At 44.5% G+C, this 14,044-nt stretch overlaps 1 protein-coding gene across 1 annotated transcript in view; it reads left to right on the top strand.

Moving 5' to 3' along the window:
* TMEM132E (transmembrane protein 132E) overlaps window positions 1-14,044 on the top strand; it is a 262,395-nt gene that overhangs the window by 234,781 nt on the left and 13,570 nt on the right. The window contains exons 4-5 of the mRNA XM_087717291.1: window positions 2,023-2,215; window positions 3,724-3,867. Of these exons, the coding sequence (XP_087573417.1) occupies window positions 2,023-2,215; window positions 3,724-3,867 (337 nt within the window). The remainder of the gene's footprint in view (window positions 1-2,022; window positions 2,216-3,723; window positions 3,868-14,044) is intronic.

Genomic DNA, 14,044 nt, shown 5'->3' with positions numbered 1-14,044 from the left:
GTGGGGAGGGAATGGAGATTTTACAGTATCCTTCCCCTGGAGTGGGGAGGGAATGGAGATTTTACAGTATCCTTCCCCTGGAGTGAGGAAGGAATGGAGATTTTACAATATATTTCCCCTGGAGTGGGGAGGGAATGGGGATTTTACAGTATCCTTCCCCTGGAGTGGGGAGGGAATGGAGATTTTACAGTATCCTTCCCCTGCCACACCCATCAAGTCATGCCCGCCAAGCCATGCCCACAGAACTGGTATTAAAAAAATTGAATCCCACCACTGGATTGGAGGCTAATAAAGAATGGTTGCTGAAATTGTCTGACTTTGAATGGTCACATAACAAACTGTGGTAAATCAAGGACTACCTGTACTGTGTTTAGCTTGCTATAGTGCTTACATTACTTTCTTGATCTTCCTAGCTTAAAATAATAGCGATAGCATTTAGGCATGTACCATCCCATAGTGCCTTACAGCATTCTCTGGGCGGTTTACAAAGTAGAAGTATCATTTACATGTTGCCCCCAATAATCTTGGTCCTCATTTTACTGACCTTGGAAGGATGGAAGGCTGAGTCAATGGTGAACAAGGACAGATTTTGGTAACCCGAGGAATCTATGCAGGAAGGGGCTCTGGGGATGCCAACCCTTGCCTTACTCACTGCCTAGGAGGTAGCTGATAGATTGCAGTTATTTCTCATTTTTGCATAAGCTTTGTCTTGCTTTCCGTTGAAGAGGTATGTGAATTGCCACGATTGCTTCCTTTCCTCTTTCCCTCTTAGCAGATAAATAATTTTCAGTCACTGCATTTGACTCAGTTTTGCATTTTTATTCTGTTTTCAACATTCTATTATAGTCTTTCAGTGGATAAATAACTTCTAAAGAAGATTATATGCAGTCCAGGCACTTACGTTTAGAATGTTTCAGGTAGAACTAGTAATTCTTCCACAGTGTGCGGTCCCGTGTAAGTCTCACTGAGGACAACACACAAAGACTTATTTCTAGGCAGTGTAACACACTTTTGCTCTTGAGCAATTGCTGGAATAATATTTTTTAAAATGAAACATTTTATCAAGGGCTAATCTTTTTATAAAGTCTAGTACTTTATTACCAAGCAACGTGAATACTGCAACAGTGATGTAATAAATATGATATTTTGTCTGGGATGTTCTTTGATGAGGAAAAAAAAAAGAATCCAGAAATGTTTGCAGAAATAATATTTGCTTGTTTAAAGCCTTGCAGTTCGGCTAGTAAGGCGGATTACAGATCAATAAAATGAGAGAATCCCTAGCTTGACAATACAGTATAAAAAGATATTGCATACAAGGAAAAACGGGATGTAGCAGGAGAAAATAAAACAGCCACTACCAAATATTCACATAGCAATTTAAGGTTCTTGTACTGCTTAGCCTAAAGGGTTAAAGGGTAGCTCAGGGGCTAAGACGCTGAGCTTGTCGATCAGAAAGGTCGGCAGTTTGGCGGTTCGAATCCCTAGCGCCGCATAACGGGGTGAGCTCCTGTTACTTGTCCCAGCTTCTGCCAACCTAGCAGTTTGAAAGCATGTAAAATGCAAGTAAAAAAATAGGAACCACCTTTGGTGGGAAGGTAACAGCGTTCTGTGTGTCTTTGGTGTTTACTCATGCCGGCCACATGACTACGGAGATGTCTTCGGACAGCGCTGGCTCTTTGGCTTTGAAACAGAGATGAGCACCGCCCCCTAGAGTTGGGAACAACTAGCACATTTGTGCAAGGGGAACCTTTACCTTTACTGCTTAGCCTGCTGGGCTGGCTACTGGAAGATGATTTGAAGAGCAGTAAAATTTCTCAGGAAATTTAGACACATTAGACAACTTTCTCCTTCTCAGAAAGATGAGGTAAAGCTAAAGGGAGTTGGAGGCATGAGCATCTTCCAAATATGGGAAGAAATTCTAATGTTTGTCTTTCTGTCTGGACTGAATGCTCTGTCCCTCCCCACCCTCCCACCTTCCCCTGTGGCATCAGGTGTCATCCAAGCCCCTTTCTCTCCTGGCAGGGACCAGGACTCGCCCTACGAGATCATGCAGCTGGACTTTGAAATGGAGAACTTCACCAGCCAATCCGTGACTCGACGCATCATGTGGCATATAGACTATCGGGGCAGCAACCCACCGCCCGATCTGGAGAAGGCTGTGACTGAACTGACAGTAATTCAGAGGGACATCCGTGCCATCCTTGCCCTGGCCATGGTGAGCTTCTTTCTTAGAAGCCAACTAGAAGATAGTTCCGTTCTCTGCCTGACTGTTATCTTAGACCTGAGATACGCATTCACATGCTTGGTCTAATTCCTCTAACTTCATTATATGGGAACTATGGGACTCTTAATGCATGGATGAAAGTAATGATAACCATATATTGGGTGATAGAATTAAAACTGATACTGACTTTAAACCTTCTACATAACCTTTGCTTGATCATTTTGATGCAGCGAAATAACTAAAACATGTCTTAGTGTGATGAATGAATCAAGGGAGCTATATTTTAGTCTCTTTAATCAAAATTGGTTGAAAAAACACAATTAGCTGGATCCAACTATTAGCCATAAATTACAGTTTACAGTACAAAGCATATTAGTTGGTTCATACAACATGCTAACTCTAAATCAAGCAGATGACTTAGTTGCCTAGTCTGGTATGAACCTCTTCTTAAAATCAGTGATATAAGAGTTTTATCCAGATTTTCTTTGCCGGGGTGGTGGTGGTGGGTGTGTTAAACACATATGCTTTGCTATTTGTTTGTTTATATAAATGTTTATATATGGGAAACTAGGAAGATAAAGTATTAAATATGTTGGCAGTCTTGGATTTTTTTATAAAAATAATAAAGGCAGGATAAAAAAAGTATATCTCTCCAGTTATCAATATCAGAACAACTTAATATACATTTGCACTCTGTTTGGGATGCAGTGAAAACAAGCTTTTTGGAATAAGTTCTGTGAATGTGTCTTTATGTTCTCAAGTTTACTACCCTAAACATCAGGGAATAACTCTCTAAAAAATTATGCCATCAAAATAGCATTTCCTAGAGGAGACTTGCTCAATCTGGTGCCCTCCAATGTTGATTTTCCAATCCCATAATCCCTAACTGCATGGCTAGTAGCTACAATAGCTGTAGAACACCAAGCTGGGAGGAATTTCCTGAGTTCAAGCCTCCTTGCAAAAGTTAAAAGCATCTCAAACAGACCTTCCTGGATGAGTGGTACCATGGCCTAGAGGTGATGCTTTTGCCTCACAATCAGGAAGCTCAGAGTTCGATCCTAGGTAGAGGCAGATATTTCTCTCTCTCTGGGCAGGATGAGAATATATCTGCTGAATATAACTCCACATTGGTGACAGGAAGGGCATCTGGTCAGTAAACATTCAGTTGCCCAGATTCCATCCCCGCAAGGGATTATGGGTTCATTAAAAGAAGATGATGATATGCAGATATCTAGTGGCCCTCAAGATATTGGAGATTATCTACAGCTGTCAGCCTCTTCAGCTGGTGTGGTCAATTAGGAAAAATGCTGTGAGTTATCTTTCAGCAATGTCTCCATTCCTGTAGCACAGCTTTTATAATCTAAATATAAAAACACCAATTTGGGAAGAATTCCCTGGGCTCAACCAGACCTTCCTGGATATCCTGCAGCTCTCATGAGGAGAAGAAGGTGGGACCACAGCCCACTCAATAAAACATGGCCTCCTTTGTCATCCTTAAGGATACAGAAATCATCAACACAGCTATCCTCACAGGACGGACAGTTGCCATCCCCGTGAAGGTCATCGCCATAGAGATGACAGGAGTTATCTTGGATATTTCAGCAATGGTCAAATGCAAGTCCAGCAATGAGGATATTATCAAGGTGGGTGAAGGGGATGAGACGTGGGAGGAAAGTACAGGTGGTCCTTGACTTATGAAACACAATTGAGCCCAACATTTATGTGATTTAAGTGAAACCTTCGTTAAGTGATTGTTGCCCCAATCTGCAACATTTTGTGCCTCAGCTGTTAAGTGAATCGCAGCCATTGATAAATTGGCAACCCGGTCGTTAAGTGAATCTGACTTCCCCGTTGACTTTGCTTATCAGAAGGTCGCAAAGGGTGATCGACACGGCAATGGTCATAAGTATGAACCAGTTGCCAAACATCTGAAATTTTGATCAGACGATCATGGGGGTGCTGGAAAAAGTCGTAACTGTGAAAAACGGTCACAAATCACTTTTTTCAGTGCTGTTGTAACTTTTCAATGGTCACTAAACAAAATGCGGTAAGTTGGGGACTACCTATACTTAATCTTGGAACTGGGTGGCCTGGTATTGTGGAGGAATGCCCAACCAAGATAGTATGGTAGGGGCTGTGTTTTTATTGGATGCTAACATGAGCTACAATGTTGATGTGCACAATTTATTGTCTTACAGGAACTTAACTAAGGTCTTAGCAAGTTGTGTGCACCAAGCCATCATAGTAGTTCATAATAAGATTTATTTCCTTGCTGTGGTTGTTATATTTTGTTAACCCCTATACTTAATCTTGGTACTGGGTGGCCTGGTATTGTGGAGGAATGCCCAACCAAGATAGTATGGTAGGGGCTGTGTTTTTATTGGATGCTAACATGAGCTACAATGTTGATGTGCATTGTCTTACAGGAACTTAACTAAGGTCTTAGCAAGTTGTGTGCACCAAGCCATCATAGTAGTTCATAATAAGATTTATTTCCTTGCTGTGGTTGTTATATTTTGTTAACCCAGAACACAGTGTGGGGTGTGGGCTCTGGGGTCAGATTTTTTTTTGTTTTTGTTTCTGATACTGGACAGCCAAATACATCTGCTGATTTGGCAGCGGTTGTTTGGTTTGGTTTTGGTTTGGTTTTATTGGGATTTATATGCCGCCCTTTTCCCTGAGGGGACTCAGGGCGGCTTACAACCACAGGGGAGGGGAAGTGCAAGGTCAAAACAAAACAATTGGTGAACAAAAGAAAATTAATAAAACACAACTTTCATTCAGCAATCAAACACTCGGGCGGGTGATTGGAAACCTATTCCCAGGCCTGCTGGGAGAGCCAGATCTTGAGGGCTGCGCGGAAGGTCTGGATCGTGGTGAGGGTGCGGATCTCCATGGGGAGCTCGTTCCATAGGGTCGGGGCAGCAACAGAGAAGGCTCTCCTCCGTGTGGTCGCCAGTCGGCATTGACTGGCTGATGGGATTCGGAGGAGGCCTAGTCTGTGCGATCTAATTGGTCGGTTTAGGGAGGTAATTGCAATTGTTCTAAATATTTCTTGGTGTTGGATCGACTGCCTCTGAACATGGAATTCTTTTACAATTATCATGACAAATATCCATTAATTAACCTTCACTTTTGTTTCTTTTTAAAGCTATCTGGCTTATATTTCATCAGCATTATACGCTGTGTGAAGACAAGGTAGAGGAAAATAAGGTTTTACACTTAGGCAGGAAAAATATCCAGGTATGGATTAGATGAAACCTGGCTCAATAGCAGTAACTGTGAGAGGGGTCACGAAGTCTTAGTAGACAATCACTTAAATAGGAGCCAGCAGTGTACAGCAGCAGCCAAAAAAGCCCAAACCAATCCTAGGTTGCATTAACAGAGGAAATTCTCAGTCATCCAGGTCATGGTTGTCCCAAGAGGAAATGGGACTTTCTGGTTTTTCTTTGAAGATGTTTCGCTTCTCATCCAAGAAGCTTCTTCAGCTCTTGAAGAAATATATTGAGCTTAGAATTTGGGGAGCCAAAGTGTCCATGGTTTGCAAGCACTGAAACCCACCATCTCTCCCCTCCCTTACCAATCATCTATTTGCAAAGCAAAAGTTTAGGTCTTCCACTTGGGAAGATTCTCCAGCTTTTTGATCCTTTGAGATGATTTCCCTATAACCTGTCTCCATCTATGAATTGGGAAGCACCTGAGATTGATTTGATTGATTGATTGATTGATTGATTTTATTTGTATGCCGCCCTTCTCCGGGAGGGACTCAGGGTGGCAAACAACTCAAAAGGGGAAAAGGGGAACATAGAACACAATTCAAGTTGTTAAAATAGCCAAGAATCACACAATCACACAAGTTGAGCGGGGAGGGGAACTCATCTACCCCAGGCCTGCCGGCAAAGCCAGGTTTTGACGGCTTTTTGGAAGGCCTGGAGAGAGGTGAGGGTCCGAATCTCCGCGGGGAGTTCGTTCCAAAGGGCCGGAGCTGCCACAGAGAAGGCCCTCCCCCGGGTAGTAGCCAGGTGGCATTGGCTGGTAGACGGAACCCGGAGGAGGCCGACCCTGTGTGATCTAATGGGTCTTTGGGAGGTAATTGGCAGCAGGCGGTCTCTCAAGTACCCAGGTCCAATACCATGAAGGGCTTTATAAGTTACGACTAGCACCTTGAAGCGTATCCGGAGAATGATCGGTAGCCAGTGCAGCTAGCGGAGGATAGGTGTAACGTGGGTGTACCGAGGTGCACCCACAGTCGCTCGCACGGCTGCGTTCTGGATGAGTTGAAGTCTCCGAATGCTCTTCAAGGGCTGCTCCATGTAGAGCGCATTGCAGTAGAGATGGACTCTTCTGGGCCCGTCTGGCAACCAGAACTGGTCCTCAAGCAGGCAGCTTATTTCAAGAATCGGTGGAAACTGGAGCCTCCTGCTAAGCGGCTCCTCACTTCCTCCCACTGCCCAGGCTTGATAAAATAGTCTGCCTGATTTACCAGCTGCACCTTTTTAAAGGGTTCTTTTCAGCTTGAATAAACATGGCAGCCATTGCACACTTCCAGGTAGGCTGAGAGACACTTTGATGGGCCAACGTGTTACTTTCCTGCTCATAAATTTCCCTGGTTGCTGTCTCTGGCTCCAGGGAAAGCACTCGCAGGCCAGAGCGTGCATGCCGAGATGAATAATTCATCGACTTGCTGACCCCTCACCTTCTGTTTTCCATTAAATCCCTTAACATCTTCCCACCAATGTTTCTGCCCCCGCTGAATTATGTCGACAGTGCTGTGAAGAGGTGTGTCTGGCAGGAACTCTCACTTACCTGGAGAAATTGCAAAGTGGGGAGGGGAGGCAATTGCTCTGTCAGGAGTATAAACGGAGGCCATTCATCAGGCAACTCGCTATCTGCTACTGTAAATAATTCAGCATTAAGGAGAGTGGCGATGCTGTCGGTGGGCTGTCTCCTGACTCCCCGAGTGGGGTGCAACAGATAAGGGAATAAACATGACAGGCAGCACCATTGATCTGCTGACACAAGGGGTGCAGGGCTATGCAAAAAGGGAGCCTTAATGCAGTAATCCTTGCAAGGTGGTGTTGGAATTCCTGGCTTAACTGCCAAGAGTTTGCATGCAGCCTGTCCTGGGTCTAACCCAAATTATGCAAAACTGAAGATAAGAAGATGAAGTGTTGCTGTCTGTAAATAGGAATGGCTGCAGCTTTGCTGGACTGAGAAACCAGGGTGGTAGTATGAGGCAGGGGCTGAACTAACATCTATCTTCTGCCACGTAATTCAGATTACTGTATTTTTCAGATTATAAGACACATTGGAGTATAAGATGCACCGTGATTTTGAAGAGGTAAATTTTTTAAAAAAGGATTTTGCACTCTGCAGGCCTCCCAAACCCTCTGCACACCTAGTTTTTTGCAAAACAAAAGGGCATGCAGAGCTTTGGGAGACTTGTAGAGTGCTCCTAGGAACTGGGTGGGAGGGCAAAAACTAGCAAAAACAGCCCATTTCTCTTGTTTTTGCCCTCCCCTGCCCCCAGGAGCACTTTGCAAGCCTCCCAAATCCTCTGCACATCCATTTTTGCAAAGGGGGAGAGGTTTCAGTAGGCTAAAAATGCTGTATTCAGTGTAAAAAACACACCGAGATTTTCACCCTCTTTTGGGGGGGGGGTGCGTCTTATACTCCGAAAAATATGGTAGTTACTTTGTTCCTCTTAATAGAATAACAAGAGTTGGAAGGGACTTTGTAGGTCATCTAGTCCAGGGGTCAGCAACCCGTGGCTTCGGAGCCACATGTGGCTCTTTCATCCCTCTGCTGCGGATCCCTGTTGCCGGTCGACTTCACAATTGATAGGGCTTTCGGTTAAGACAGGTAGAGGAAAAAGGATGCCACACTCTATGGTGGGGGAACCGGACTTCCGGTCAGCTCCAGAATTGAATGGGGGGGGGGCTTCTGCTTAGGACCTTTGTGGCTCTTTGAGTGTTTTTAAAGTTGCCAACCCCTGATCTAGTCCAACCCCCTGCTCAAGCAGGAGACTTTATACCATTTCGGACAAGTGACTGTCCAGTCTCTTCTTGAAAGCCTCCAGTAATGAAGCACCCACAACTTCTGAAACCAAGCTGTTCCACTGGTTAATTGTTCTCCCTGTTGGGAAGTTTCTTCTTTCTTCCAGGTTGAATCTCTCCTTGATTAGTTTCCATTTATTGTTCCTGCACTGGCCTTTGGGTGCTTTGGAGTATAGGTTGACCCCTTCCTGTCCCCTCAAATATTGGAATACTGCTATCATGTCGCCCTTGGTCCTTCTCTTCACCAGACTTGCCGTGCCCAGTTCTGGCAACTGTTCTTCATACATTTTAGCCTCCAGGCCCCTAATCTTTGTTGCTCTTCTCTGCATTCTTTCTAGAGTCCCAACATCTTTTTTATAGTATGGTGATCAAAATTGGATGCAGTATTCCAGGTGTGGCCTTACTAAGACTTTATAGAGTACTAAACTAACCCATAGATTTGTTTTTGGGGAGACAAAATTGGAGGTGGATGTGCTGTTTTTCCCCCCATGAGGCCATTTCCTAGACAAATAGACAGACCTGAACTAGATGAGAGAGAATTGCATTCCCACATTGTAGCAAACATGGTTAATTTTAATTATGTTTTGTTGAACAAGCCAGTGCCAGCTTTGCAAATTAACCAAAATTTTCATTCCTGATTTGGTCAATTCCATTTTCCTATCATTTTTAGCAACTCTGGCTTCATAACTTTGTGGCTTAGAAAAGCACAAAATTATTCCTGCTTCAAAATTATTCAAAATTATTGAATGGGGCAGTAACCAAAATTAATACAGGAAGCCACAAACCACTTATCCTGTATCTAACAAAGTTACGGTTACCGTCAGTTATCCCAAAACAAGCCGGGCTTTCAAACAGTGATATAGAGATGTCAAATAAACCATGGTATGCTTTTCTGTTTGTAGATCATGCTGAGTCCAGAAACATATCATAGAAGCGTGATGTGTGAGACTATTATGAAGGCAGGTTTGCATTTTAATTTGAAACAATTAAGTTGCTGGCATGGAGCTGGCAGCTTCCTTCTGTGAGACTGTGGCAACCCGTGGATGAACAAATCTCTCCCTCGTCTGATTTGTAATTAATACAGGAAAATTATTTCTTTGTATTGGTGTTTAGTTCATAGGCTACATTGTCTGCCACAAGGGTCCTTTCTAGCAGCTTACGCTGAAACAATCCATAGAAACTCATAAAACTATTCATCGAGAAGCAGAAGAAAAAAATTAGCAGAGCCTCCTTCCATTTGCAGAAATAACAGTTCTCGGGAGAACAAGATTAATTTGAAACGATCTCTTAAACAGAAGCATGGAAATCTTATGCTTGTGGGATCCGCATTTTTTACTAGAATCTCTAGGATTGCCAACTGAAGCTCGGTATCAAGCTGTGGCTCAGGATGGTGAGATTGTCAGGCCTGGGTGCCACCTTTTGCATTGGGCCTTGTGGAAAATGAGAGGGGGGATTATATGGAGGATGGGAGATATATAGTCTAAAAACATTCCTTTCTCAGAAAGTCAAGGACATCTTGCCCTGCACCTGGGATGGTATGACTGGGAGACATCTCCAGTTGGGACGGTGCCTGATTGGACCATGTAATGGACTTGTGTGTGCCGGGCAGGGACTTGATTTACCGTATTTTTCGGAGTATAAGATGCACCTTTTTCCCTCAAAAAAGAGGCTGAAAATCTGGGTGCGTCTTATACACTGAATACAGCATTTTTGCCTCCTGAAACCCCACCCCCTTCACCAAAATGGCTGTGCATAGCCTCTAGGAAGCTTTTAGAGAGCTCCTGGGGGCTGGGGAGGGCAGAAATGAGCAAAGAGCAGTCCATTTTTTGCTCAATTTTACCCCCTCCAGTCCCTAGGAGCACTCTATAAGTGTCCTAAAAGCTATCCATGTCCCCCCCCTTTTTTTTTTTTACAAAAAACAGGCCCGTTTTTGGGGAAAATGGGCTGTTTTTTGCTCGTTTTGCCGCCCCCCCCCCCCGAGCACTCTGCAAGCTCCCTAAAGGCTATCCATGTCTTTTTTTAGGAAAAAAATGGGCCCGTTTTCACAAAAAACGGGCCGTTTTGGGGAGGTTTGCAACGTGCAAAAAACTTTTTTTTTATTTGCCTCTTCAAAACCTTGGTGCGTCTTAGACTCCGTTGCGTCTTATACTCCAAAAAAATACGGTAGTTCAGAAATGAGAAGGAAGTTTATTTTTATGATGTCTTCAAAATCCCTGGCCAGGGCCATCCAGATGCTGTTGAACTACAGCTTCTACCATTGAACTACAACTTCTGGCACTTCTACACCCCCACAGGAGGTGGCTGCCTGTTCAGTTCTGCAGATTCTAAAGAGCCACTGATTTCCTATCCTTAGGGTAAATGTTTTAATGGATGGGAAACAAAAGGCAGCACCGTGTGTAATGAACTCGTCAGAAATGGGAAAGATAACCGATGTTTGGCTGCCTCCCACTCGTATATATTTTATTGCAATGTTTTACCAGGAAGAGGTAAAATGATTTTGTTGGAAGCTGTGCAAAAACTGGAAGAGAAGAGAGATAACTGACAGAGAAATGATTGAATGTGGGTTGTGTTGTGTGAACTGGGGAGCTCCAAGTCATATCTGATGCTTATTATATTTCCAGGAATGGCTTATAGAGCTAGGTTAGAATCTGGAAACATTTCTTCTCTGCTTGAGAAATCCTGCAAATGTTACTTACTGGCTCTTGTTCAACCTCCTGGGAAATTGCTACAGATGTTTGGTGTCACTTGGAAGCTCCTAATTTTTTTATTTCATTTTGCCTCCTATAACAGTTTTATACTGATTTTGACACTCAGTGCCATTCTGGGAGAAGGAACAGCTAATTAAATAAATATTTTGCTACTCTTAAGAAATGTGAGCGAAGCTGCATGTCCCATGAATCTAATTATGGAGGCAGTTGTGTTATCCAGGTTCTAAGACCACATTGCTAAAATTTGATGTGGGGAGAAAAATAGACCTTTGTGTTAACATCCTTTTTGCCTTTCTAATTTCAAAATAAAGGTCAGCAAACACAGTGATCCCTACGAGGCTGTGTTTGCACAATATGCTTCATAATAATACAATAGGTGAACATTTGCATTTCCCAGTATGCTCTACGGGAGGTTTTCAATCATCACATTCCTCTTTTGCTTTTGCAAATGATAGCAATAGTAGCAGCCTGCACTCAATTTCTTAAAACTTACCAGGAGATTCTCTGCAATCCTCATAAGCATGCTTCTTCCCCCCCCCCGCTCCCCACTCCTTCCTGTGCAATTTTTTGCTGCTAGGTAAAAAGGTTTCCTCACCCATTCTGGATCTGTTGCCTGAATAGAATTGGAATTGGAATTGGAAAATTTATTTATAGGTCGCCCTTTTCCCTGAGGGGACTCAGGGCGGCTTACAACTCATGGGGAAAGGGGATACAACAGTGAGACATAAAACAATACATAATTAAAAATAGAACACAACATTCATCATTCGGGTGGGGACGGATTACAATCTAGCCCCAGGCCTGATGGGATAGCCAGATTTTAAGGGCTGTGCGGAAGGTCTGGAGGGTGGTGAGGGTACGGATCTCCACGGGGAGATTGTTCCAAAGGGTCGGAGCTACTACAGAGAAGGCTCTCCTCTGTGTAGTCGCCAGTCGACACTGACTGGCAGATGGAATTCGGAGGAGGCCTAATCTATGTGATCTAATTGGTCGCGAGGAGGTGATTGGCAGGAGGCGGTCTCTCAAGTGAGAGAACATAAGCAAGGATAGGTTTTTCTAGATTGCCTTAATGGCTGCATTTACTAGCAACTAGAGCAAGAAAGGGTGTTCTGACCTAGCTCCCCAAACACGACAAACCCTCTGAAGTTAACTAAAAGTCCCTTTAATTAACAAGTCCGGCTGGCCAGAAGATGAATAGTTGTCTACCACATCTATTTATCTCCTCCCCCTGCCTTTTACCCCTGAGCTAGGATGGGGCTTCGCTAGCGGTGGTGGCTCTTCCTTCCCAAGGATCGGCCCATGTATTTCCACTGCTCTCCTCTCCTCTGCCTTCTGCACATCTGTGTATCAGGCACTGGACCCAGCTGTTCCTCCTGTTCCTCATCAGCCACCTCCATATGTGGGGGCTGATGACTCTCCATCTGAGGGCTGACAGATAGCCCAGGCTCTGCCTCTGTGTCTCTGTTCTGACCCAACTCCCCAAACACAACAAACCCTCTGAAGTTAAGTCAAAGATTCCTTTATTAGTAGTGCTGGCAGCCCCGGCAAAAAGTTTATCTTTCACTGCAGGCTAACAAGTCCATCTGGCTGGAAGATGAATAGTTGTCTGCCATATCTATTCATCTCCACCCTCTGCCTTTTACTCCTGAGCTGGGGTGTGGCTTCACTAGCAGCGGTGGCTCTTCCTTCCCAAGGATTGGCCCATGTATTTCCACTGCTCTCCTCTCCTCTGCCTTCTGCGCATCTGTGCACCAGGCACTGGACCCAGCTGCTGCTCCTCTTCCTCATCAGCCACCTCCAGACATGGGGGCTGTTGACTCTCCATCTGAGGGCTGATGGACAGCCCAAGCTCTGCCTCCCCCCTCCCTCTCTCTCTGCCAGCTCCATTCCCTCTTCCCCCTCGGAGCACTCAGGTTGCTTGATGCTGATCCCCCCATGCCTCCTCCTCTAATTTGGCTGCTGGAGGGGCCGGTGGCCAATAGGCCACAACAAAGAGCCACAGGAAGGAGCTGTTTTTTAGGCATCTTGGAATGGAGGTGGTATTAATTTTAGTAGTATTTGCATTCTTAGCTTCCCGAGAGGGAAGCTCTAATGGTTTGTGCCGATGGGTGTGTTTATTAGCGTAAGGGATACAAGTGACAGCCCAGCATCTTTATTTTGATGAATGACACAGTATCCAGAAATGCTTTTCAGGGCTCATTTTTATTCTGATGCCAAGCTGGGATTGTCTTTGCAGACATGCTGAGCTTGTGTCTCTTGGATGTCGAAGCCAAGCTTAAGTAGCCCTGTGGGAATAAGAGGAAATAGACCCTAGCAGGTTTTGCCACACATATGTGCCGAGACATAGACGCAGGCAAACACATTATCATAATAAACTCTCTTAGCTGTTAAATTCCAATTAAAATACATCAGAACGAAGGGCAGGGAGTAGATTTAAGTGAAGAGAGCCGTGATTTTCACAGCAGATTTGGTCTCTGGTTGAAGCCTCCTGAGAGACAGTGCATTCCTCAATGGGAGACCACCTGTTTTGCATGGAAGATGTTTCAGATTCAATTGCCTGCCTCTCTAGTTAAAGAATCACAGAGAGCAAAACTGTGAAAAAAATGTTTCTCTCTCTCACAAGTGCCAATGAGAGCAGACACTACCAGGCAAGTCAGTATTCGGACCTGTTACACAACTGTGAGAACGTGCTATTATTCATAGTGAACATCAGAGATGCTAGGACCAAAAAGAGGGAGGGTTGTGAAATAATTCTTAACCAAATGGCTGGATTAGCATTAGTATTAACATTAGATCCTCCTATGCTATGTAGTCTATTGGGCAGCAAAGGTTTTTCCAGTATGCGGCTCTCCCGAGCTCCGTTTTTGCTGGCAGAGGGTTTCAGGAGGCTGTCCCAGCCGAAAACGGAGCTTGGGAACCTGTCTGCTCTGGCAGAGGCACCACGGCCTGATCCTTCGTTCTTTCCAAGGTGGCCCCGCAGGCTGGATCTAAGCACCCCATGGGCCAAATCTGCCCCCCAGGCCTTGAGTTTGACACCCCCACTCTAAGTCGTCTAT

This window comes from Thamnophis sirtalis, unplaced genomic scaffold (genome assembly GCF_051295495.1).
Source record: "Thamnophis sirtalis isolate CommonGarterSnake01/CBP01778 unplaced genomic scaffold, rThaSir2_p1.2 scaffold_6, whole genome shotgun sequence".
NCBI lineage: Eukaryota > Metazoa > Chordata > Lepidosauria > Squamata > Natricidae > Thamnophis > Thamnophis sirtalis.
This window is presented reverse-complemented; position numbering and strand designations above follow the sequence as displayed.